Source organism: Parambassis ranga, chromosome 15 (genome assembly GCF_900634625.1).
Source record: "Parambassis ranga chromosome 15, fParRan2.1, whole genome shotgun sequence".
NCBI lineage: Eukaryota > Metazoa > Chordata > Actinopteri > Ambassidae > Parambassis > Parambassis ranga.
This window is the reverse complement of record NC_041035.1, coordinates 18,259,526-18,285,165: the sequence shown is the minus strand read 5'-3', so window position 1 is coordinate 18,285,165 and position 25,640 is coordinate 18,259,526. Positions and strand designations below refer to the sequence as shown.

The 25,640-nt window shown below is 44.9% G+C and overlaps 2 protein-coding genes across 7 annotated transcripts in view; both read right to left on the bottom strand.

Moving 5' to 3' along the window:
- Positions 1 to 90: 90 nt before the first annotated feature.
- srfb (serum response factor b) lies at positions 91 to 18,143 on the bottom strand. 3 transcript variants are annotated; one of them, XM_028422709.1, is made up of 8 exons: positions 17,267 to 18,143; positions 13,026 to 13,292; positions 5,677 to 5,917; positions 3,613 to 3,777; positions 3,261 to 3,371; positions 2,743 to 2,940; positions 2,549 to 2,650; positions 91 to 2,095 (listed from the first exon to the last, which is right to left on the bottom strand). In XM_028422709.1, exons 1-8 carry the CDS (start codon positions 17,909 to 17,911, stop codon positions 2,058 to 2,060), a joined length of 1,767 nt encoding a protein of 588 aa, XP_028278510.1. In that variant the 5' UTR covers positions 17,912 to 18,143; the 3' UTR covers positions 91 to 2,057. The 3 variants fall into 3 exon arrangements, with proteins under 3 accessions (XP_028278510.1, XP_028278509.1, XP_028278511.1); XM_028422708.1 differs by having other exon boundaries at positions 2,574 to 2,650; XM_028422710.1 differs by lacking the exon at positions 3,613 to 3,777 and having other exon boundaries at positions 2,574 to 2,650.
- A 2,459-nt stretch (positions 18,144 to 20,602) lies between these two features.
- The window catches only part of ptk7b (protein tyrosine kinase 7b), a 60,241-nt gene continuing 55,203 nt past the window's right edge, over positions 20,603 to 25,640 (bottom strand). For all 4 annotated transcript variants that reach the window (XM_028422686.1, XM_028422687.1, XM_028422688.1 and 1 more), the window contains 11 exons: positions 25,468 to 25,587; positions 25,037 to 25,186; positions 24,583 to 24,730; positions 24,163 to 24,290; positions 23,405 to 23,608; positions 23,033 to 23,194; positions 22,722 to 22,954; positions 22,550 to 22,630; positions 22,223 to 22,374; positions 21,948 to 22,126; positions 20,603 to 21,854 (listed from right to left, as the gene is read on the bottom strand). In XM_028422686.1, coding sequence (XP_028278487.1) covers positions 21,694 to 21,854; positions 21,948 to 22,126; positions 22,223 to 22,374; positions 22,550 to 22,630; positions 22,722 to 22,954; positions 23,033 to 23,194; positions 23,405 to 23,608; positions 24,163 to 24,290; positions 24,583 to 24,730; positions 25,037 to 25,186; positions 25,468 to 25,587 — 1,718 coding nt within the window. In that variant the 3' untranslated portion in view covers positions 20,603 to 21,693. The remainder of the gene's footprint in view (positions 21,855 to 21,947; positions 22,127 to 22,222; positions 22,375 to 22,549; positions 22,631 to 22,721; positions 22,955 to 23,032; positions 23,195 to 23,404; positions 23,609 to 24,162; positions 24,291 to 24,582; positions 24,731 to 25,036; positions 25,187 to 25,467; positions 25,588 to 25,640) is intronic.

Genomic DNA, 25,640 nt, shown 5'->3' with positions numbered 1-25,640 from the left:
GAACATTCTCCGTCCCCATTTAAACAAAAAAAAAGAAAGAAAGAAGGAAACATTCTTCAGCAGGAGAGACGTGGTCATTCTTTCAGTGTGTTTGTGTTTCATCTTGTTTTATTACAAAATGTCTGTACAATAAAACAAAAATAACCATTTCTTTCAATGACAAGGTGAAAGCTGCTGATTCTATTCATTAATCCCCTTTTCAAATAATATGAGGGAAAAGTGAATGTGTACATTTTTTCCTATGCAAACAGCCCTACGGGGATGACATGACAACATGAACAGACCAGAGAACATCAAGCGTTGAAACAACCTCCCCTGCCAGTGAATGACTGAACCGCAGTCAGCATGGGAACTCCCATCTCCTGTCAGATTCTCTTTAGCTTTAAGCCTGCCATGCTCGGTCACCCGGTTAATTCTGTAAGAAATGAGTCAAAAACCTCACTCTCTCTGGGCTTTGTGTGACAAGACCGAAGTCGTATGAGGCGGGGATCTGGTAGGAGGTACATCCTACACCTCCCCTTGCCTCGCAGTGATTTAGAAGTCAGCCATGGAAAAGAGGCACTATGGTGCAGAAAGAAGGCTCTCAGTTTAACAACCCTCTCAGTCTTAATGATTGCTGAGGTACATACTGAGATTGCAGTCAGCTAGGCTCTTACAGGAGTATATTAAAGCACCTGAAGTCACTTCTCTAAATTAAAGAGTTCTTCAAAAAAATATTCTTACTGCAGCACAGACATGATGCTTTAAATGCAGAGTCTACGCAGCGTCATTACGTTTGCCAACACCTCATTAGTAGCATCATTACAGTCCTGCTCATCTGATGGAGGCAAATTGGAGCAACAGGTTTATAATGGATTGAACTAATTAGACAGTTCATTTATTCAACCAAAGTAATAACAGACTCCCCCACTCACTCAGCCGTGATTGAAATACAGTCTGAAGTCACTTAAATATCACTTTCAGATGAACTGTAGTGACGGCTGTGCTCATATATCTGTGTGGAAAAATAGACGACAAGTGTCAAGAGCTTCATTAGGAAACCTCACATGCAAAACCGACCACCAGCTGCAGCACTGGAGGCTTCCCAGCTAAAGTAAAAATACATAATAGTAAATTAAAATATATATATATTCTACTTTTTTTGTGACCCAGCAACTTGCTTCTATCTGAGGACTCTTCTGCAAATGTCACAATCCAAAAATAAAGTAAAAAAAACAAACCAGCGTTCTTACTCCATCGTGTAGTGAACACTCCCAACAGCCTGACAATATAACATGATGGTAATATTAAATTAATTTACATTTACATGTAAATAATCCGTTATCCTTATGCAAATCATGTACATACAAAAACCACTACGTAAAAAACAACTACATGCCGGCGCACAAACTTAACCAGGCGGAAAATACAAGTATTCAATTCTTTTTTAAAAAATTATGTACATTTCCAAATTCAATCAAATAAGCGTCTACCCCTGCCCATTTACAAACCCCAGATATACCTGCAACAAACACAAACACACACACAGACACACACAGACACAGACACGCTTGTGCACAAATCGCTCACACTGGAACATTCAGACAAACAAATGTCTCTTTGGCTGGTGTGAAACTGTGGCACCTTGTGTGTATGTGTGTGTGTGTGTGTGTGTTAATGTAATTACACATTTTGTAAAAAACAAAAACACACACACAAAAATAACATCTAACAGCATAGAAAATAGGTTTCATTGATATAGTGATATATCTCCTATGCATTTTCGAATATATATATATATATATATATATATATATATATATATATGAAAACATACTGTATAAGGGTCTACCACACATATGCCCTTACTTTTGTGTGTGTGTGTATATATGTACTTTAAAGTCACATTCAGAAGTGTGGTGTGATAGGAAGGCATCAATAAATAGAGACGTCAGTATGTGTATGTTTGATGTTTGTGTGTGTCTGGGTCTGCCGTATAAAACAGCTCCAGCCGTCTTTGTCAGTCGCTCTTTGAGTTCTGTGTGGCGTCCAGGTTGACCACCTGGAGCTCCGTCAGATTACTGCTGCTGCCGCTCGATTGCTGGCCAATCACCATCTGGAACACAGAGCACAAGGCTGCGTCAGGAGACGGTCCATCAGACAGCCGCGATCGCAAGTCATCATATCACACACGCGGCGCTCCAGCACAGATGGAGATGCGCTGTTAATCATAAGTGGTGGTGTAAAGCTACAACAGATGCTGAGGTTCGCTCCAATATTTAAGCATTAAATGTATTTATCTATTAGAGAGCTTTACAATTTCATACCATTAAAGTACACAAAACTTGACATTTAGTTCTGATTTCCATGCACGGATATATAAATCGTGGTGTTATTAGAGTTGAATTTGTATGTAGTTTACTGCGAGTAACAAAAAAAGCTGCCCATCCACATTCACACAAAAAGGTGTCAGCCCTGTGGCCTGGTGTGTGCCAGTGCTCTGTTAGGATGCAGTAGTGCCGTGCTGTCACGTGGCATGCTGGTTGCATAGGGAATATGAGAGTTTCACTTGTAAAATGCAGATCTTGCCGTACTGGGTGTAGCTGCACTGCTGAGACGGGGATCTGCACCGTGCCTGGAGGTGCTGTGAGGAACACCTGAGGGACAGCACCTGTGAGGAGGAGGAAGAAAAAAAAAACGCAAACATCAACAAACTCCTCCCAGCTCCCTCCGATCTCGTGTTTATTTTCTTCGGCGGCTCACCCGTGTCTTGGCCTTGTGCGTGGGACACCTGCATGGCCGTGGTTCCCTGGGAGAAGGCGTTGAGCACAGCCAGCCCCCCGTCAGCCAGCGTTGGCGTTGATGCGTACATCACCGTGTGAGGGCTGGGATACATCATGTGACCCGCCACAGACGTTGGCACTGACGAGGTGACAATGGTTGCCGGGAGACTTACTGTCGCTGGCAGGAGAGAAAAAACACAACGTCACACACAGAGGGCTAGAGGTGCGTATGCCTGCTGGCCAGCAGATGGCGCTCCATATCTATTCAAATTCACCTATTGACTCCCTCATGCAGCTATTAATCTTTTCTCTTGGACTCATTACAGGAGCACAAAGAGTACAAACATTGTGCAAGCAGTAAAAATACAACATGTGGGGCAGCAGTGCACCAGAGATGATTTAAATCTTGACTGTCTTGTAGCCTCTCTCCATCAAGAAACTCCACAAACTCTCAGCCAGGGTGGTGGTGTTCAGAAATCGTCAGAAAATGTGACCTACCGGTGGAGTTTGCGGAGGTGTGTGAGATCTCAGGGCTGCTGTCACTGTTGGAAGTGGACTGGGTGTTCGGATGGACCTGGATAGCCTGGAGCTGCTGGGAAACCCCAGCTCCTGGAGACACACACAGGGCACGACAGCAAGTCATTAACCAACCTCACACAGGTAGCTGCAGTCATATTATGTGGGGGTGGGAAATGGTAGTACTGTTAGCTCAAACAGAAGAAGTCATCGTACATGAAGCATTATTATAAAGCAGAAGAGAAAGCATTGGCGGCTCTAGTGGCAGCGGCAGCAGCAGCAGAAATGATTAGTATAGGCAGGCGCAGTGTGGCAGCGTGCAAGAGCAGGTCACCTGTGAGGGAGACAGCAGCAGGGAAGCGGAAGACAGCCTGCTGTCCCTGCTGTGGCTGCGGGGCGGCGGCCAGGGCCTGGCCATGCTGCCCCTGGAGGGCCAGGGAGTGCTGCTGCAGCTGGCTCAGAGGAATGGTGGGGGTGCCAGGGGGGAGAGGAGTGCCTGCTGCAAGGGTACACACACACACACACACACACACACACACAGATAGATAGACACACACCCACAGGGGGATAAGACTGAAGGTAAAGGATAGAACAGTTTGAAAAGCATTGATTAACTTAATTTCAGCCAGAGAACATTCTCTCAGAAAGAACCTTTAGTTGCAGCAGGTGTACCAATGTTTAAACCATTTATGAGAGATGTGGTGGACATTGCAATCTGCAATCTGACCACTAGATGTCACCAAATTGTGCACAACGATCCTTTAAAGTTCAAGCTGTGGATGTCTCAAAACAAGCCTATTCACAGGATATTTGTCTTCTAATATTGCTGTTGTGGTCGTCAGTTGGCACCACAGCCTGAAACCAATGGCAGGGTGTGATTTGTGCCACCTGCCTGTGCATGAGTGCATGTGCAAACCACAAAATAAACATTGCTCCATAAGGATGTGAAATTATTTGTGTAACATGTGACACAACTGAATGGTGATTTAGCCATTTTTGCATATTTGTTTTTTTTTTCATAAAATGTCTTTAAATGGTGCCATGGTGTCGACAATGTTCTACTATCAGAGCCTTTTTTTTACAAGCAAATGGCAGATATTTGATTTCAAAGCGTGACTGTGGAGTTACACCCTCACATTTGGTCATATGCTCCATAGACAGTTGCTGCAGTCGGGGTGGGCCGGGCCTTTCAAGCTGTCAGCTGAGGAGGAGGTTTTTAGTGTGGGAGGGTGTGTTGTTCCACCTGGCACTGCAGCTATGTGCCAGACAGGTGGTGGAGAGGAGTGAGAGAGCAAGCGAGCGAGGGAGAGGGTGGAGAAGGAAGGAAGGATGGGTGAAAGAAAACAGAAGGGGGGGGGCAAAGACAGTGCCTGGCTGTCCTCCACCTGTCAGTCAAACTAACATACAGGACCCATTAGTGGGCATCATGTGTCTGTCTGTTCAGCTGTGGCAGACAACCAACACACTGTGACAACTAGCCAGTGTCATTACAGAGAAAACACAGCACTGATGAGCAGTGGGCCTGTTCGGCTTCCATAAACACATCATAGAACAGATTGCCCCCGTCAGATTTAAGTGTGAAACAGCCTTTTGACATTGTTCCCGTCATGAACCGTCCAAATAAAAGTTCCAAAGCTTCTTTGGTGGATCAGTTTGGAATTCATAAAACATTTCTTCTCGTCAAGGCCGCTGAATATCGACCCGATATCTCTCTAGATGCACATTAAAAAGAACTACAATGAATAATTACTGGAAAGCCAATTTAGTAACACTTTGGGGATCCCTACAATCAGAGCCCACTGCCCAAACATCCTCACTGTGCCGACTGTTCCCCTGTGTTAGAGTCTGCGTTAATGAAGGGTCATGTCTAGTTCAGGTCCTCTCTGTCACAAGGCTCAGACTCCGACAAAGTACGCCTCAATTATAATTTCAGCACAAGCTACCGATCCTTCATTGAATATTCATGACTAATTATGGGCCTTGTTCATCAGGCCTTGTTGCCAGGTCTATTGTGTCCCTCTCACCTAATTATTCCTGTCCTCAAGAGACAATCAAAGGCAGGGCCAGTCGCCAACAGACGTGGCTCCCCTGGATACAGGGGGCTTTGTAAAAACCCAAGGGCACTGAGTGTCGCTGACTAACTATGAAGAGCTGTTGTGTGGCGTAAACAGCTCTCAGAGAGAGGCACGACCACCCCGAGATGACGGCTGAGGTCACGGCACACTGCCATTCAAATTCTAATCAGCTAATAAGCTCGACAACACGGTGACATTAACAAAGTGCGAGGGCTGGCAGAAGTGTCATTTTGATTCCACAAGGGTGAGTTACAGCAAACAGACCATAGAGAAAAGGAACAGAGCTCTGGATGACACATCACACACTCTGCTTTCCTACATACCTGGCATGAAAGTAAAACCACTAGGAAGCTGCATGACTCCCGTGGAGGCGCCGGCGGTCTTGAGGACGGTTCCGTTAGCGCTGAGGTTACTGTTTGCCGAGACGGGGGCCAGGTAGTTTGTGATGGGGAACGAAGGCCCGCTGCTCACCTGCATGGTGGTGGAGGTGGTGGGTACTGTGGACTGGGCGCTGCTGGTGCTGCCTGGTAGGCTGGCGACCGTGAACGTTGGCTTCAGGGTGTCCTGTAGGGGGAAGCCAAACATGAGTGAGTAGGAAGAGAGGGGGCACACTAGTCTGTGAAATCTGATTAGTTCTGGACTCTCAGGGAAGATTGAGTGGAAAAGATACAACAACAAGTTAGTGTTACACAGATGAGGCAGACACAGGGTCATAATAAACAAAGTGGATTTTTGGAGCCAATGCTACCATCAGTTCAAATAAAACAGATGAGATTTGGACTCACCTGACCGTTAAGTTACAATAAGAAAGACATACTGTGCAAAGATAACATTCAAAAGTACACTTTTTCTGTATTATAAAGAACATTTACATATCACTGCACATCAGTTACTGACATTTCTGTGACGGCCCATGGAGTAAAAACATCAGAGCTTGTTACAGCCTCGTTTCTGATGTCTTGCTCCACCACGCTAAACACAACTGAACCCACGAACTGCAAAAGCAACTTGTATTTCACATGAGCACACCTAAAACAACACCATTAATGGGGCTTTTCCTCTTTGAGCAGCTGCATGCCGGCTTTTAATTCTTGCAGTATTTTTAGGGATCAATGGACGGCGGAGAGAGACCAGAGTGGGTTTAATCGTCGCCGGGCAAAGCGACATTAATGAGGTGGAGAAACATGCTGCAACCCCATCTAATTGCAGCCATATGTAAAATAGCAGGCAGTGCAGGGAGCAGTTCTCGGAACAATTTCAGCACTCCAGTAAAAGAGATGCCAAGCACATAATATCCAGAGGAACACAATATAGCAGGAGTGAGCGACTGTAACCTCCAACACCTGCATCACCCATTCATCATCCTGCGACTGAGGTGCAGCTGCTGCTCGATGCAACTCCATCGACATCTTTGAATTGATGTTACTTTCCTGAGTTACTATGACAACTAGCTGACCATGTAGCATGACATCTCTCCATAGAAATAAGGACAGATGAGATGCTCACATAGACTTTAGGATCAGAGGAAGCGAGACGTGAGCATCCATTGAACAGCCGAGCAGGATGTGTTGGTGAGTGGGCTGCATGATGAGAGCAGGGTAGGCGTTAGGCCGAGACTACAAAGCACATCCAAACCCAACAGGCCCGTTTCTACATGCTTACACAAACACTTATCTCATGATGCTAATGACCTCTAATAGCAGAATTTGAATAAACCTACATGCCAGATGGCTTTTAAGGTATATTCTTTAAAGGTTTGATTCCATAAAAAAAAAAAAAAAAACAGAAAGGGATCCTCTGAATCTCCACATGTCCATGAGTACAGGGGACATCATAACAACCTGTCTCATTTCAAAGGCTCCTCCAAATGTGGCCAAGAAATGCAGCCTTCTTTTGCCCGAATTTGGTGGAGACAACCAGTGTATCCTTTAAACGTATCATGCACTCTTTAACTGCCAACTCAAGTCCAGCTGGGGACATATGTTGTGAATCATCTTCACCAATCTGTCTGCTCTATACAGTATACGATTGCAGAAAGCTCAAACCAGTTCATATTTGATGTTACACGTTTAATTTCTGAATCTAAAGCACCCTTTTTGAGGCTGCACCCTTTTGAGGCTCCATCTTAAGATGTAGGACAGCTATAACAACTATAGCAACTATAACAAAAGACGCTAAGTGAACAATACAGCGTCAGGTAAATTCCAATGTCACACAGGCTTACAATGAGTAAGATAATGAGCTGTGTTGCATTGTAAGAAGCTAAAAAACAAGTCACGCTCAGACGATGCAGAAGCAGGCAAGGCCAACTTCTCTTAGCAAAGCACTATTGGTTTTTATATGTGACTCATTACATGGGTGAGAGGTGGAGGATCCTGCATGGACTCTGCTGATAAGGCCTTCCAACCATACACTACCCTGCAAACATATAACTGGAGCTACTCTAGGGGCTGACTCACCTCGTATTCATGCCTTCTGGTATGGCTTGATGCAATGATTCTTTGTGACAGATAGATAAGTTTTTTTGGGGACCTGAAGGTGCAGTTTGTTTAGCAGATGCCGTCATATACAAGCTGCTTTGAATCACAGGAGAATACAAAAAGGCACAGGCGTTAGTTCGCTGGTCTGGAGCTCAGATCCAGGCTCCGCTGAGGGGCTCTGACAGTCCAAGGTCCTTTACCTCTTTAGTTAAACAGAAACAGGAAAGTGGAAGGGGGAGGGCCACAAAGAGTGTTCACAGTTGCTCTGTCCTTTCAACCAAAAAGGACAATTGTACACAACAGCTACCCATCACCCATTTCCTATACAACTGTGAGGCCTGTCATTCATCACAGAGTGATCGCTGACAGCGTGTGACACAGCTGTCGCCGTGTCTTCATGCTTTCAGTAGCTGTTCTAATTGATGTTCAATGAAACTAAACACATGGGAGGAACTTATTATACCCTGGTGAAGGAGTCACAGGTAAATTACATTTCTGTGACAGTGGTGGCCCTGCTGTAGCAGAGAGCGGTGGTCAACGCAGACCTGTGTGAGATTTTGGGACAGAGGACGGGATAGGGCTGAGAGTACAAACAGCTGAGGGCACAGACAGCTGGCTGGAAACCTGAGCAGCTCCGAGGGGGAATTAACCCTTTCCAGGTCAGCCGAGGCAGCAGGAGGCCACGCGTAAAGACAGACGCCATCTGACACTTAGCAGTTCTCACACACTGGGAGGCTCGGTGCTTAGACTGCTGTATCAATGAAGGCGTAACGCTCAGTGGAGGAATGAACGCCTGTTCTTGCTTTGTGGTTTTTCATTGGCACGCCTGCTGAAATCCAAAAGTCCAGTCTAACTGCAGCTATCACTGTGACCTACATAGAGCTTCCACTGACCCACTGCTTTGTTTGACCATCTCTGACCGTCTCCTGTTCATCTGGCCAGTCTATAAACGGTGCTGGCTTTCATTTCAAAGTCACGGCAGTGCATAGTAAACATAGGCCACAGTGGTGTAATGCATTCTTTTAGACCAGAAGTGAGAGCAGAGGATGTGACTTAGGCTCTGTCATTTCCTCCTTTAAGTCCTGTCCATCTCCTGCTCTTACTAATGCACACGTCACGGATCATCACTTGCAAATAAAATGACAACAAACTCCTGCCACCTCCGCTGTTACACAGGAACACAGCAGATATCAAATGCAATTTCCTGAAACAACCAGGTAATCATTGTCAATATACACACGTCATTTTTAAAAAACTAATCACATTTCTGCTGCTTTGATATAAGACAGTCATTTGTCTAGTTTACTTAATATTTATGTTGTCTCATCAAAGGTTGAACACCGTTTCTTATTTTAAGCATCAGTTGAATCAGTGCTGCTAACAACATGGATAAAAAAAATAAACTAACCAGAGGGTGACCTGAAGGAAACATGCCACTTAATGTAATGAGGTACCCGCATGTAGCAAATGAAGTCACAATTTATTGTTGCGCAAGCAGGAGGCTGAGTTGTCTGGGGATAAGCTATGAATCCTCTGAAGTCAGAGCACACAGCCTTCCATAACTTGCTACATAATCCATTTTATAAGAGAGGGTCATTATTCTTCTATGCATTATAAGCGTATGAGAAATCCTAATGCAAGAATTCAATAAAAATAAGTCACTAAAGAGACTTAGTGACAAACATTTTCTTGTTTTTTCCCAGCTATGATTAGTGAATAAAAGACTTCACTGCCCTCCTAACATTCACAGACATTAGACAAGGACCCCGTTTATAAGAAGAGGAAATGAGAGAGTAATTAAAAAGAGAAGGACACAAATGATTCCCTATTCATGAGGGATTAATCATTCCAAATTGAAGGTGACAACTGGCAGGCTCGTACAGTGTTGTTTGGAGAGCCCATTGTGCAGTTTACTGGTGGCTGGCCCTCGTCTAATCTCCCATTTGCTGGCTCCCATCTCCCAGTCTGTCACCCTGCCAGCAACGTGGAATTTGCAGCTCCATTTGGGACTGCTAAAAAAGGCAAGGCAGCCCAAGTGGAGGAGGTGCAGCCAATGGCGGCTGACCTGTCCAGTTGCTTGCTGTAAAATAAGGGGGGGGGGGTGGTGGAAGGAGGAGGGGTGGGGGGGTGGGGTGACATAACGTTGCTTTCCATCTCCTCCAACAACAGCTTACATGATTCATCATTCACATTTATAGATGTGCAATATGTTGAATAATAAAGCTGTCAAATCGGTTGTGGGATATCTCCAGAGCCAAACTGATAGGAAAACAAACATGCCCGCTGCTGGTCTTCACTGCAGCCTCGGTCTGGATGTTTGCCTGGTTGACAAATGCAAAGCTGAGCAACAAACTAAACTTCACCAGGATCACACGGGCAGTGACACTGACAGCCATGGCAGAGGGGAGGATGTAGAGAGAGGGATGAAGTAAAGGAGGGGAGGAAGACAGGGAAAACCAGAGGAGACTGGATTCAAGATAGATCTTCCAAGCAAGCATGAGTTAGGGATTTGCTGTCGTTACCAAAAATAACCTGAAAATTAGGAAAACATCTGTACAGTGTAGAAGAATTACCCATAAACAATCTGGAGGATTACAGGGAACCAACAACAAAACAACCACTTCTCATGCTCCTTATTTGCCTCCATGACACACGTTACATATCCCAGGATCCCTTTCTGCAACCCTTAGAGAGCATTCTTGACCTTGTTGCCATCAGCTGTTGCTTTTATGTGCACTAACAGAGCATCAGAAATCTAAGAAATGAGGATTTTCCACACAGAAGATGAGTCACGCACTGTAAACTTAAAGTCTTATCATCTTAAGGCTACGTTCTGCACAGACAAAGACGCTCTCAAAGGAATAATACACTGATTCTGTGTTGTGTGACTTTTTATTGTAGATGCCAAGGGATGTTTCAAGAAAGATCTAATTTGAGCAAATAGTTCAGGAGAAATTTGACAGCATTTTCTGAGCAGCTGCCAGGGTTTCTCACAAAGAAATTCACAGAAGGAGACAAATGACAGCACAGCTAACATGCCATTGTGCTAAAGGAAAGACAGAGACTGTCAATCACTTCGTGGACAGCCGGTTTCAAATGATTTCACTGTCAAGCTTATGCCCCATTATTCACAATAACAAACTTATTCTCCTGTCAGGAAACTTCTCGTCTGTTTGAAGGTAACCAAATCAACCTCACCAACACCTCTGAAGCTCACTAATTAATGTTGTGTGTCTTGTTTGTCTAATCTGTACCAAAACCACACAGGGGGTGTTGTGTGAAGATCTGTTTCTTGGCTGGGCAGCAACTTCCTGGAGTCTTAACTGTGGCAGTGTCAGGCAACTAGCAGGAAGTTACTTCTCTCACCCAAGAAATAGTCCCACACACACGACACCTTCCTTCTCCGAGTGTCTCTTGGTTGGAACAGAGCTGGGCAGGCTGTTTTTTTAAGCTAAGCTAAGTGTGTGCTAACTTGCCGGACAGTTAAAGGAGTACCTGTAAGCCAGGAGAGAGAACTAAAGAAATATTTTTCTTACAAACCACCAAATTTATGTCTACCTCATTTATCTCGTGAGCCTCCGTCCTTTGCTTCTCCAAAACTTCTCTCCACTTCCCCCCACCAGCCATTGCGATCCCTGTATTGTTTAGACTAGCTTGGACTGTATGTATGACATACTACTCTCATGACGAATAGAATCCAGACACTGCAGAAATCACGCAAGATTCGCAGACCTGCTGCACAGACTCTCCGCGTCCACCTGCCATGTCCCTAACCATAACAACGCCGATTCTGACATGGATCACAGGCTGACAATTTCTAGTGTTTTCCCTTCTGGTTGTAGGGTTCACAGGGACCAAACATGGTCTCCCACACTCATAACTTCAGGGAGGCCAGAGGTCACAGTGTCGCTGCGCCAGCCAGCCACATAGACGTCACATGAAACTGGACCAAAAGTATTGCTCAAATGTTTCCATTCCGCTCGTTCATATCAACATCCATACCTCCCCTCCATATCACTAAATGAGAGTTGGGGGGTGGTGGTGTTGGTGTTGGTGGTGGTGGGGGGGGGGGAAATCACAGGACTCCAAAGACAGCTGCAGCTTATAAGGAATGTGAGGGGCCTCAGCCAAGAGTGCAGGCAGGGAAACCATACCATATATGGCAACAGAGGCAGAATCTAATTTTTATCAATGAGCGGAGTGGGCATGAGAGTGGCTTAACATGCAAAGGTTGAGCTCCCATCCCTGACGGTGTATGGTGCGTGTTAGTTAGCGCCCTATAAAAACATCATGCGGGCAAACAGGCCTGGAAGTGTCTGTCTTCAAAGAGGCATGCTTAAGCTGTGTAAACAGTGGAGGGAATCTCGGCTTCCAGCACGTGATTGCACAAAGGTGTGGACAGTGATGCGTGTCTGCTGGTAAATTTACTACTCCAAAGGTTCAGATATTTAGAACACAGGGACACTAACATTTATCAGGCCATAAAATATATCTGTGCCACAAAAACTGCACAATACTCCAATAAAAGTCTTGTTTAACTAGCTCAAAGCTTTATCCTTGAACATAAGACGGCTCCATCCCAAAATCAAGTATAAACAGCAAAGTCCTCCATACAGCAGTCTGCATGTTTCTCCTCCTAACACAGCCCAGACCTGCAGTGATTTATCTGTAGGAGTGTTACGAGGCTTTCCTGGATGAGAGGTCAGAAAGGTAAAGTGTAGACAGCTCCCTTCAGTACCGCGGGATAATTCTCCACATCTTATCTGGCTCTACCTTCGAGCCTCGAGCCCTTTGAAGGACTTTTGAGACTTTTCGGTTTAATTAAAAGAAATGGTTTAGTGCTCAAAACCGAACCACAAACCCCGAAACCCATAAGCCCCACATGTAAAAGGCAAAGGTTGAAAACTGTTTACAATAGGACAAAGATGATTTTCCACAGCTGCTTGTGGGTTTGATTTATTTGTTCTCCTCCTCGTACGCTGGCCTGTTCTAGAGAGATTTCTCACTATAATCCATTAGTGACTCTCTGTGGTGCTTTATCAGTTCTTTTTTTTTTGATTCACGCAGCATTTCATGTCTCCATTAGAGAGCAGACAGAGTGAGTCAGAAATGAGTGCCATCAATTGTAAGGTTTCACAGCTGCAGCCTCGCTCTGATCTTTCCAAAAGAGATTATTATTCTGGTCTTCTCACCTTTGTGTCGCCCAAACTCTCCGACTCGGACACCTGGTAGGTGAGGTCCGTCTCTTCAAAGCCCGTGGCACTCATGCGCTGGTCTGTGGAAGGGTCCGAGCGCGGTGGCGAGTCTGGCGAGTTGAGGCATGTCTGGATCAGGGCTTTGCCCGTTTCACTGGTGATCATTGGTTGGAGTTTGCGGGTGGCAAAAGTGTAGACGTGACCCGTTTCGCTTGCCACGAGCAGCAGAACCTGAGTTCCCGTCAGGGTGGAGAGTTCATAGGCCTAGAGAAGAAAAAGAAGACAGCGTAAGCATCTGCCCGGGAGAACAGGCCAAGGCAGAATCCAAACATCAAAAAGAGATAATCGCCAAATTAGGGCTTGGATTAGCTTCACATCATGCGCAAATTAATCTCAACAGGAGAGGAATATAACAGATTCTGAAGAAGAATCTGTGGGAAAAAAGCCAACTCTAGAATCTATACTCCTGTAGTGAGCACTGACGTATAGCATAAATGAAACTAAAATAACACCAGATAAGGCTCCCAGAATAGAGAGTGCGATACAGTTGAGAGACTGATTGCAGTAAAGGGGCTGCTTCACAGAGGCAGGAGGGGGATCGTAGTAAGTCAGTCTGGATGGAGGATACAAGGAATCATTCTTCATATGCAGCGGCTGCTGGCCAGACGTGAGGCCTCCATCACACTCTGCTGTCTTGTCATTCATTATACAGAAGCGTGCACATGCTCACATTCAAACTCCCCAGTGTGAAGGGATAACACAACACAAACACACACGAACAAATGCACTCAGACTGAACTCCTAAGAAAGTCTTTTAATCCAAATGAGTCATCAGTTATGTGGAGGACGCTCCTGGAGCTGTTAAGGCACAGTGCCATCACCTTGGTAAACACAGGATAGCCAGAGCTAGCTGACAGATGTGCCACTGTGAGCTGGAGAGCATCAGACAGAGCAGGAAGGACGAGATGAATCACATTCAAATTAAAGGATGTTGCTGAACTACCTGGCTGTCTCTTCTTTAACACTGACTTCATTGTGGACCGTATCAGTCCAGTCCTCACTATCTGAGTGCACACCGGCAGGAGCTGACCATATAATTGCCTTCTATGTGTAATAATATGGCGACAGAGAACACGTAGGCTAATGACGTCCATCCATTACTACTGTGGCTCAATGCTACCGTGCGCTGTGCTTGTTTCACCTGCAACACTTAGAACTTCAATTACTAAGAGCTCTTCTGTGTGTAGTGAAGATCGGTGATAAAAGAAGGCCGTACAATTCAACTCAGTGAGCGCTAAGGTAATGAACTCCAGTCACCCTCATCCACTGCCATCTCCCTTGATTAGCTGTGGACACGGCTAATCTACGATGTGTTCTCTAACAACAGAGCCTGTTGTTTGGCCACCATCCAAGACAGAAAAGGACTAATTTGTCAACTTTAAGTGTGCTATGTGGCAGCACAAACTAGACCTACACAATGCTTTAATAAGTTTCCTTGCTCTGCTGATTGTCACATAAATATTTATGACTGCAGGGTCTGTGTGGCGGTGGTGTGTTGGGCTGTAATTGGTTCCTCTGCCACACACACACACACACACACACACAACACAAAAAAACAAAGTCTATTTATCAAGTTACAAGGAAAAAAGGATGTAACAAATAAATGCACGATGTACCTGAGCAACTAAAAAACAAATCTTGTCATCAGTGTTTTCACGCTTATCGGTGCTACTTTATATTGCTTCATTAGTCTATTGGAAGGACCAAAAGCAAGGATTTCAACTGCATTAAACAAGGAGCATTCAGCTGCTGTGGTTTACGATAGAAGTGTGTACAGATTGGCTAACTGGCAGAGTTTTATGCCAACAACTTTGATTGAATTTGATTATTTACCAATTGAAGACAATTCTTTTTTTGTTTTTTTTTAAAGGATCAGGGTAATGCGTGTGTTTTGAGCCATATCAGTTTTTTTAGAATTGTTTTTGGACAAACTTTTGTAGTTGAAAAGGTCACTTCAGACACAATTTCCCAAACAGTCTATTTAAAGTTCCAGAAGTCTGACAAAGGGTGACTGCAGTTTGTGGCCAAAAGTAGGAGGAGGATGGAAGTTTAAGGCCAAAGACTTCTGAGCTTTTTCTATTTTGGGTAATTAAAAATTGCAAAGTTGGCACTGGGCAAGACGTGAAGATCGACGAGAACATTATGGCAACACTAAAGAAGGGTGCTCCTTCTTACAGCATGGTGAAAAACTGAAAATGTGGCACAGAGGAGCCTGGAGGATGACTCCCGTCCTGGAAAGCCCGTCACCATTATCACACAGGACACCACTGACAAGATCCATGACACGATCCAGACAGATAGATGGATATCACAGCAGTGGCGCTGTCACAGAGCTGAGTGACTGTCCATGCTGTTATCCAGAACAAACTCCAAATGACCAAGCTGACAGTGTGAAGAAAGGCAGAGTCAGCGAAATTTATTAAAGACACAATCTGCAATTTTTTGAGGGTGCAACTCGGGAGATGTTTTTTTTTTTTTAGCAGACTGCAACCATGGGTGAGACTCAGGTCCACCACATCCAAAGGAAAAAAGTGGAACCACCCTGAGGCACCACAGCTGAACGAGCGCTGATGCTGCAGTACTTAGTAAGAGGGTCACACCATAGAGGAATCCTAATTGCTGATTTCTTGAGACAGACACATGAGAGCATCAAGAAGAGAAGTTTTCTTCCTTTAGACACTTTTACAAGATCTTGAACTCAATGATAAAACAATGTTTTCTGCAGCTGCTGAATCAATTATTACTGGCTTCAGCAGTGGACATTAATTATGGTTTTGTGCCAGTTTATTTACTCAGGCACCTAAATGGAAATGTTATTAACTACCTGCTATAAAGAGTCATTTTGTCTCAGAGAATGCAGCAAAAGCAAGAGTGAATGTTGACACACACACAAAAGGAAACCACAGGCATTAATTGAGTAACAATTTGCACTATGTACGTGTTTCCAGGCACCGAATCTACCAGATGCATTAAAAGGACAATAAACAAGCCTCTGCCTCTCTCGCTGCATCCTTCAAAATGAAACTGGGTTCATCTTAGAAAGAAACCAGTTTGAGAACCAATCTACTATGACTCTTCCCACTCCACCCACCTGTCAATTTCTGTGATGGCTGGCATAGTGTGGGCAACATTTTCAAAGATCTCCATCCCCACAGTGTGTCAAATAGTGTTCATGTTGCCAAGAGCCTACATAAAGACACCTCAGTTTCCACGACAACAGTCTGGGACACATAAAAAAGAAGAGAAACACAGCAGAGTGTACACACAGAGCTGGCGCTTCCAAGTAGCACAGGGACAACTGAAAACTCCTGGACTACAATAAAGCACAGCTTAGTGTTTGTTTAAGGCCATAATGAAAAGTGGCTGCACGAAGACTGCAGCTGACCCCTTCTTCAAATAATCAACTTGAGATGACTTGATGCCACATAGCAATGCTTTATTATAGCTGCAGTTGTGTGGGTGAGTTGTAAATTTCCAGAGAAATACTGCCTTGTACCGGAGCAAGCTCTGTCATCCGACTGAAACCGAGACACGCCACTGAGGCTTGTATGAGAATGTACAGCGCCATAATGCATGCACAGACAGTCCCCCGGCTCCTGGCTTCTGTTTGAGTGCTCTTTGACCGTCCTCTGATCCGTTTCCCTGGGGTTTAGTCAGCTGTTGGCACATACAGGCCCAGTGCTGCTCATCGCCACATGGCCACAGCCTGTGAGCAAAGCCTTGCTTCAACAGTGACAGAGAGAACAGCCTGTGCACTGAAGGTTACTGATGGCATCTATACAGCACTTGCAGCAGCTATATGGCTGTCAGTGTATATGTGTGCATGAATGACTGTATTTATGTGTGTGTGTGTGTGTGTGTGTGTGATGGTAAGGGGTGAGCATGTCATAAATAGAAGTCATTAATCTATTTAAAGCCCATTGGTTGTCATGAATGTTGTGAGTCTCTCACACACCTCCTGAGTCACTTTGTGCCACAACTGTTTTGTCTTTCATAATAAAATGGGACAGTAAAATCCAGCCTCACCATTCAAAACATTACAGTTCACACTGCTGCGTTTACAGGTGCAGCCTCCGTGTTAATTCACTGAATGAAGGAAGAGCTGGCTGACTGCAGTATGTGTCAAATCACAGATTAAAATGTGTCTGGATTAGATCCAGATGCATCACCTCACTCACCTTTTTCATGATGCCCGTCTTCCTCTTGCTGAACGTGGTGTACCGTCTCAGCTTGTTGTCAATAAATTCCATCTTTATCTTTACGCGCCCACGTGTCTTCTTCCCCGGCTTTGCCCCTGCGACCCCTCCGGACACCATGCCGTAAGCTCCGGGAGGTACGCCTCCCACCTCCTGCCCTGTCACCGCCGCTTCCATCTCCCCTCTCTCCCGCTTCACTCCTCTCCTGCTGTCCCCGAGTGAACCCACTGGATCGTCATCATCTCCGGAGTCCGAATCATTATCCGAGCCGCTGCACAAAGGGGCACCCTCCCGATCCGGGTCGAACCGGGCCGCGTGAGGCAACACAATTCCCGTGTTTAACCCCACCATGCTGCCTTGGATGGCGGTCTGTAAAGGGTTCACCCCAGTCCCGTTCCCAGGTCTCACGCCTCTTGGACCCCCCGGACCGTTTGCTCCCAGCATCCCGACGGCGTCTCTGTCCCCCTGTCGCCCTGCGCTCTCGCTGACCCCCGGTAAAGCTTGTCCCGCTCTGATTAAAACGGGACGTATCCCGCCACCGACAACCCCCGAAGCGTGTCCTGCGGTACCCCTGCCCGAAGCTGACCCGTTTCCAGATGGTGCTGATCCAACCTGGCTCGGTAACATTATATTTGCCGCACCGAGTCTCTAAACACCAGCCAAAAGAGCTGGAGCGGGCTGTAACGTAAGTGAATGGAAAAACGCATACACGCCTGGGTCACACAGTGTAAACAAACCGGGTCAGTTGATGGTTTGGAGACGCCAGGAAATTACCGAGACAAACTTTCGAAAGTGATGCTGCCCCCAGGACCCTTCAACCCCGGCGCAGTTTGCTTCACCCTCCTCCTCTATTTCCAAAACTCTGAGCACTTTCTCTAAAAGGAAAACGCGAAGCGCGTCCAGCATGTCACTGCGCTGCGCGATATAGTCCGCATTGTGAAGCGGAAATATCGTCTGTCTCAGCCTGTGGGTTCACGTAAAACAACTTCAATTCAATACATATTTTAAAACCTCTCTATCTATGGATGAAAAAAAATGATAAAACACTTTATTTTAAAACAAGCGTGGACGACAGCGGAGTGCTACCACAACCGAGGAACTACTTCCCTCCTTATAAAGAGATACAACGTTTCCTTATTTGGTGCTGTCTCTCCTTATTTGGTGAGTCACAGCGGCGCCTCTCCATTGGCTGAAGATGATCTGAGTAGCGCTGCCATTGGTCAACGAGGCGCGCTCATTAGAATGAATACCAAAATGGTTGCGCTACCAACAACGTCACGGCGGACATGCAGGGGCACCAAAATAAAACATCCAACTTTTGTTTATTCCCCACAGGTTGCACACTGCGAAAAATCTTACAAACTTTTAACGTTTGTATGTCACTTCTTCATCTGTTAAAAAATAGGTAGGAAACATTCCTGTCGTCAACGTTTATGATTTTGAAGAACATTGTATTGTAAATAATTAGCTAAATATCCAATTAGCCACAAATTAAGCTAAGAATGCCTTAGACAAGGTCTGTTACTTTTTTCCTCAATAAACAAATAACAGCATATACTCACCAACCACTTGACTGAAGCACAGGAGGGTCCCTTATTCTTTATGAAGTAAATTATATGAAATTATATATTATATTGATCAGAGTGGTGCAGCTTCAGGCCTTTCCACGTCCTGTCCTAATGAAAAAAAAGCACAAATGTCATTAATATTATAAGAGATGGCTCAAGTGAAATGTCCTAACAGCACCAATACCAGGAAACAGGCATTAAGATCTGTCACAAGCATTTTGTTGTACTTATCCTACTTATTTGTTGGAAAAGATGCAGTAAACTCCACCCATCTGGTACACAGGGCAAGTTCAAACAAATAGCTACTATTATGGTATTGGATATTGGTTAGGCAATATTTACAAACAATACGTTAGGGTGTTTTTTTTCCTAGAAGAGCTCAATTAAATGCAAATGCATCATGCATTGATTTGCATTAATAAACTGACTTTGGTCTTATTAATGCCTCCTATTCTACACCACCAGGCTCCTACAAAGGATGATGCACAAGTGTAACAGGAGGAGACTTATGATGCCACAGAAAGACCTAAAACAATAAAGGTCCCCTTGGACTCAAATGTCAGATTTAAACCAGACATTTCAACTAATCCACAACATGGGCAACTTGTTCTGCAGCCATAAAAGGCAATATCATCCTCTGTAAACATAATTATAATGAAAAATGTTTGGCTTTTAGTATGCCGATTAGAACGTACAGAAGATCTACACCGCCCTCTAGTGGTTGGATTCAAAACCCATTTGGATAAGCTGTAAAAAAAAAAAAAAACACTCTGAGGTAGTATTTACCCTTTGCTGTTTTCCAAGACACTCACAGCCTGTTATTTACACACTGTTTAAAATCTCCCAGAGGCTTGTGCAACATGGGTAATCGACCACATGGGTGTTTACTTTTACATCATAGTGTGTGGTAATGCTGCAAGCGGAAGCTGTCATGAAACTCTGCAGCTGGAAAAGAAGAAATAATCAATCCTTTTACACATGTTAATGTTGTCCCATCATTACAGCACAAACACAGAAGTAATGAGATCCTGCTCAACGTACACATTTTCAGCACATTTGGTCTGAATACATAGTAAGTTTTATTCAATCTGGAGTTTTCTTGCTTGCTTAAAAAATAACATGAATGATCCAACTGCATTACTACAAAGGCTTGTGCTAAGAAGTCATGCATCATCATCTCAAGCTATGTACATGCATCTTTCTGCCGATGGATTCCTCATAAATCTACACAACAGACCTTTAAATGATCTGAAAATGACCCTTCACACAAGTAGAAAGCCCCTCCCAACACATTGGGTAAAAACACTGTGAACCTTTATTGACAGCAGCATGTATACGTTTGTATATATCTGTGATTACTGTGAACATTTGCTGAAGCAGATTAAAAAAAAAAAAAAAAAAAAAAAGGTCTAGGTGTGAGTGCCTAGCATTCATAAAAACAAAACATTACACTAAAACAACGTATAAAAACAGGTTTATGAACAAAAGGCCATTGCATGTGATTAGATAATGTAAAAAAAGTGGGAAACAGTTAAGATAATCCTTCATTTACCAGGCACTTTAAATGAGTACTGGTGACCTGCAGTCACTCTTTTTGACCTCCCCTTGTTCTTTGTGTTAGCATGTTCAGCAGGTTGCCAGGCTGAACGCACACAGAGATGGACCATGAGAATGAACACACACACACACACCAACCTGGACTACCTCACAGAAGTACCTTTCTATTATAAACATAGTTTTTTTTTAAAAAAAAAAACAGGACCTTCATCATAAATAAACAGGCACCTGCATGTCCTTCTACACACATGACAGAAATAAAAGAGGGATAATCTTTTAAGTGAAGTTAGTGCATGGCTTCTACATTATGTACACATTGCCTGGAGTGATGGTCCACTTTGCAGCATTGCACAAACCAGCTGGACCAGGAGAGAAACTGTGATTGGACCTCTGATAGATATGATGTCACAGGTAAAACGTGGTGATAGGCCGCATCCCTGCAACTGTGGTAAAAAAAATGGGTATTCTCACCCATCGATATTGACATAAAAGCACCTCAAAGTTTATACGAGAACAGTTACACACTTGTAAAAACGTACAAAGCGCACACTGGCACAATCTCATCTATTCAATAAATTCCTTGGCTAGTATCTTTTTTTTTTTGTTGTTCCTGAAGTGACAAACCTTCATGCAAAACCCAATTTCCACTTCTTCTTTGAACAGAGCATGACAACAGTTCAATGCAGACACACACAGACACACACTTTGGGTTCCTGGTGGACAGAGAAAGAAGGGGATTAGGGTGGCAGACTCCAGCAGACTGGATTTTAAATTTTAAGCTCGAATGCTCTACGTGATATCCCACCTTCCCTTCAAAATTCCCTCCATTCTTATGAGACAACAGTGATTACATTGTAAAACCTTATTTTTTTTCAAGGGTTTATCAGCCATTCGTTTCTATTGAAGAGAGCCAGTGAAGGTTTACATAAGGTGTGCGTGGAAAGGTAGAGAGGCACTGAGGTCGTGAGGCTCCGTGGAACCAAGTGTCACAGTGGAACCACAGGCAGAGACTGTGCTGCGGTTAAAGGCAAACTCCTGGCACTGCTCACACGAAAGCCGGTCACACAAGCGTGAGTGCGTTTCCACTGATGGAGCAAAATAAAAAAAAAAAAGGTCTCATCATCTCATCCACACTCCTAATTCTTGAAATGCATATTAAAAAAAGTGTTTTTTCTCTCTCTCTCTCTTCAACCCTCTTCCCTGAAATGTGTATAATCCAGCATTCCTGTCTTTATCTTAGGGGAAGGAGAGGGATGCTAAAAGTTCCCCTCTGCTGTGGTCATCTCAGACTTTGCTGTCAGAGGGCAGCTCTCCCAGGGCGTGGACGATGTCGGTGAAGGAGGGGCGCTCTTTCAGGCTTGGCGCCCAGCAGCGGACCATGAGCTTGTAGATTTTTGAGGGGCACCCATCTGGAACAGGTAGCTTCAGCTTCCCCGTCTGCAAACCTGCAAAAACAGAGTGTGTTTCAAGTCCATTAGTTTTTTCTAAAAAAAAAAAAAAAAATCACCTAAAATAAGCCGCTGCAGCGTCACACTCACCTTCCAGCACCTCATCATCACTGAGTTTGGTATATGGCATTTCCCCATGACTGAATATTTCCCACATCAACACTCCAAAGGCCCACACATCAGACTTGGTGGAGAAGTCGTCCTCAAACACAGACTCTGTTGGGAGCCAGCGCAACGGGATCCACGCCTGCCTGTAGTGGTAGTACTCACTACACAGAAAAGGGAGGACACAGTTCACTGAGTAACAGTACTTCCTCAGAAATGGTGACTGTAGGGTGACATTTCCTGTTTAATCATTGACAGACCTGTTGTAGACGTCCTTGCTAAGGCTGAGCGATGACACTTTGATGCGTCTCTGACTGTTGATCAGGCAGTTTCGGGCAGCAAGGTCTTTGTGGACGAAGCGGTGATTGGACAGATGCTCCATCCCATGAGCCACCTGGGCACAGATGGAAACCTTAGAGGAAAGAACAAAAAAAGGAAATAAAGTTAAAGGGACAATTCAGCAACTTCATAGTGACTCGATGTATCACTCAGTAACAACAAAGGTTTGCGGGTATACATCTCTGTTTTGTAGTACAGTAGCCGGTGTACAGGAAGCTACAAGCTGCCAATCATGGAGCAACACTTACTTTGGTCTTGGTGCTGATAGGCTGAGACTTGATTTTGTCATCTTTGCTTTTGGAAATTCTCAAGAACTGCTTTAGGTCTCCCTGTTTGATAAAAGTCAAGAAAAGTTTTTTTTAGAAAAAGTGAAACATATTTCCACAATCTTTGTACGTGTGTATATCTTTGTGTGATTACCAGGTCGTAGTACTCTAGGATCATGTAGTGCGGCTCCGCCTCCCTGCAGAGGCCCAGCAGGCGGACCACGTTGGGGTGGCTGAGCTTGGCAAACATCTCTGCCTCACGACGGAAGTCAAGCTGGAGTTGTTCGTCCCTGGTCTGCAGGCTCTTCACCAGCACCACCGTCTCCTCTTCACCATCTTCGATACCTTTAGCTTTGGAGAGCAGCACCTCGCCAAACTCCCCTTTACCTGAGCAAACACATCGCCAAAGTCAGGTCACGTTCTGCTACAGTATAACAGAATACTACATCATCTAAACCTGGATACCTAGAGTTGTGATGGTTTGTAGGTTTGCCCGGGGAAAGTGGAGCTTATCATTGTTGACATGGCTGTGGCGCTTTTCCGTTGTTGCAATGGTGCTCATGTTGGTGAGAGCCACCTCTTCCTGGATCTCAGCAGTGGTGTGGCCATTTTGTTGAACAGCCCCTCCTGATAGACACAGAACACAGCTCACTGGGTCAAAGGTCACGCACATCTAAAAAGTTGTAATAATAGTCTACATAGAATGTTATCTGTTTTGGGGACCCATATTATAAACCTATAATACCTGCTGCTGAACATGTTTTCTGCAATACCCAGAATAAACACAAGATGGCAGCAAATGACTGCAGCTGTTTTGGACAGATGAACATGCTTTACCATTTAGACACTCCATCTCGGGCTCCTCTCCGTCCTGGCCCTTCTGCAGTCTTTTGGCGTTGCGTCTCTTTTTGCAGTAGAACATGAGTCCCAGCACCACGATAATGTAAGCCACCGCCGCTCCCACCGACAGACCGATGGTTTGGATCATCTTGTAAGGAGCCCTGTCCTCTTCTCCGTCATGGACGTCGTGCACCCGTTTGTCTGTTGGGTGCCGGCAGTAAGTTTTATGTTGCATATTGTGTATTTTTCACCACACTGTGGTAAATACAGACTACTACAGCTATGGTGCCTATTAAAAGCAAACTAAAACCTACCCAGACACTCGCAGTCACTTGATTTTTCAGAGTTACTTTGTTCCCAGTCTGCCTCTGTGCCTATTCTGATAAACATCTAAATCCAATTGTCTCCATCTTTGAACTAAGCAGGCACACATTCCCGCAACTTTGGGAGAAAATGAGTTGATACGAGACACTAATGCAAGTGTGTGACTGTAATTTTCAGCTTTAGTCAGCACACAAGGAGCCACAGAGAGTGAGGCGTTATTAGATCTAACGTCTGCCCAATCCCATCACGTCAGTGACAGCTGTGGCGTCAGAGACGTCGCCGAGGTTATTAACCTGTCGACACGGATGACAGACAGAGGGTGGAGGTTTAATTAAGGCCTTTGCGGTTGTGGCGCACGCCCCATGTGTGCACCTTTGTTCCTGGTAAAGGAAGCCTGTGTAAGTATGTTTGCATGTGTGCGTTAGACTCACCCACTACATACAGCTGTGCCACACGGTCTTTGATGCTGCAGCTGTTTCCGGCCACACATGTGTACCTGCCCGTGTCATCTGTAGTGACGTCCGTAATCACCAAGGAGCCGTTGGGCATCTTCTGGAACCTGGAGGAGGAGGAGGAGGTCCTGATTTGTGTTGAATTCGTCTAGTTGTCGGTCACACATTATGTGATTAATTCAAAGGAATCTGCATGACCGCAGAATCCTCTAAAAGCTAAAAATGGTTTTCTAAGGCAACACGGTTTCATCAACTTTAAAAAGAAGGCATGTGTGTCATTATTTTAGCAGAGTTAAATACTTAATTTATTCATTTCAGTTGCCATTATGGTCATAAATGAAATATTTTGGCAGTGCCACATTCCATGATTCCATGTAATAAAATGTATGTGTCACTCACCTCCTGTTCTTTGTGAGGTCCAGCGTCTTGTCTTTGACCATCCAGTGGATGTGTGGCTCGGGGTCACCGGTGGCCTGACAGTGCAAGATTGCTGTTTGACCCTGGTACACTGTTGTATTGTCTGGTTCCACCTTAAAGCGAATGTACACTGCATGTGCACAAAAACAAACAAAAGCTCATTAGTCTCTTTTACAGACTGAAGGACTGTGATGACTGTGGTTAAGATCCCCTGACAAGCCAAATGTGATTCATTACAGGGGTATAAAAAGGCCACCAAGTACACAATAAATGCTGCTATTTGAAATTTGATGAGAAGGATCAATGGCTCGCTCATCATAAAACCAGCCTCACATGCACCGAGACCACAAGTGCTTAGCGATGTGGGGCTGATGACTAATATGGCAGCATGACTTGTTCTTTCATTAGCTTCCAGGATGATGAGTGAGCAGTTTACCGGCCACAGTGAGGGTCACCAAGGCTCTGATCTCCCCCTGGAGGCTGTTGGAGGCAATGCAAGTGTAGTTGCCGGCATCGCTGCGGGTGACTTTGGTGAAGTGAAGCTGGCCGTTCCTCTGCTCCACGTGAGGTGGCAGCTCTCCTCCGTCTGCAGGGGGAGACAGAGAGACATGCAGGGAGAAAAAAGGGGGTGAGAGCCAGCTGGTGTTGAATGTGGACCTCAAGCTGCATTATGGCCAATACAGATGACCTGTGATAAAGAATCTTCTTCACACACTCTGTTTAAGACCGTTTAAGACAGGGTTCTACATATTCTTGTGGCATTTGTCACTATTAGCGTCAAAGAAATGAGGGTACTGCTGCTAAACAGTCACTCCTTATCTGATCTGAAGCTTAGTGAGGTTAAGGTTAAGCCGATGATAAGCACACCTGCTTTGGTCCAGCGGATGGTGGGGGTCTGTCGGCCTGTAGCGGAGCACTGGATGGTGATCTCCTTATCCAGCTCCAGGCACTGGGAAGGCTGGGGGGTCGGTGTGAACTTCAGCTTCTCTGAAAGTCAACCACAAACACACATAAAGTAAACACACAGCCTCTTTTGTGCA

Coding starts and splice junctions, on each gene's coding strand:
- srfb (XM_028422708.1), bottom strand. CDS start 17,911: ATGTTACCGAGCCAGGTTGGATCAGCACCATCTGGAAACGGGTCAGCT. Junction 3,372..3,612: donor TGCTGCTGTCTCCCTCACAG/GTGACCTGCTCT, acceptor GTGTGTCTCCAG/GAGCTGGGGTTTCCCAGCAG. Junction 2,941..3,260: donor CACCTCCGCAAACTCCACCG/GTAGGTCACATT, acceptor CTCTCCTGCCAG/CGACAGTAAGTCTCCCGGCA.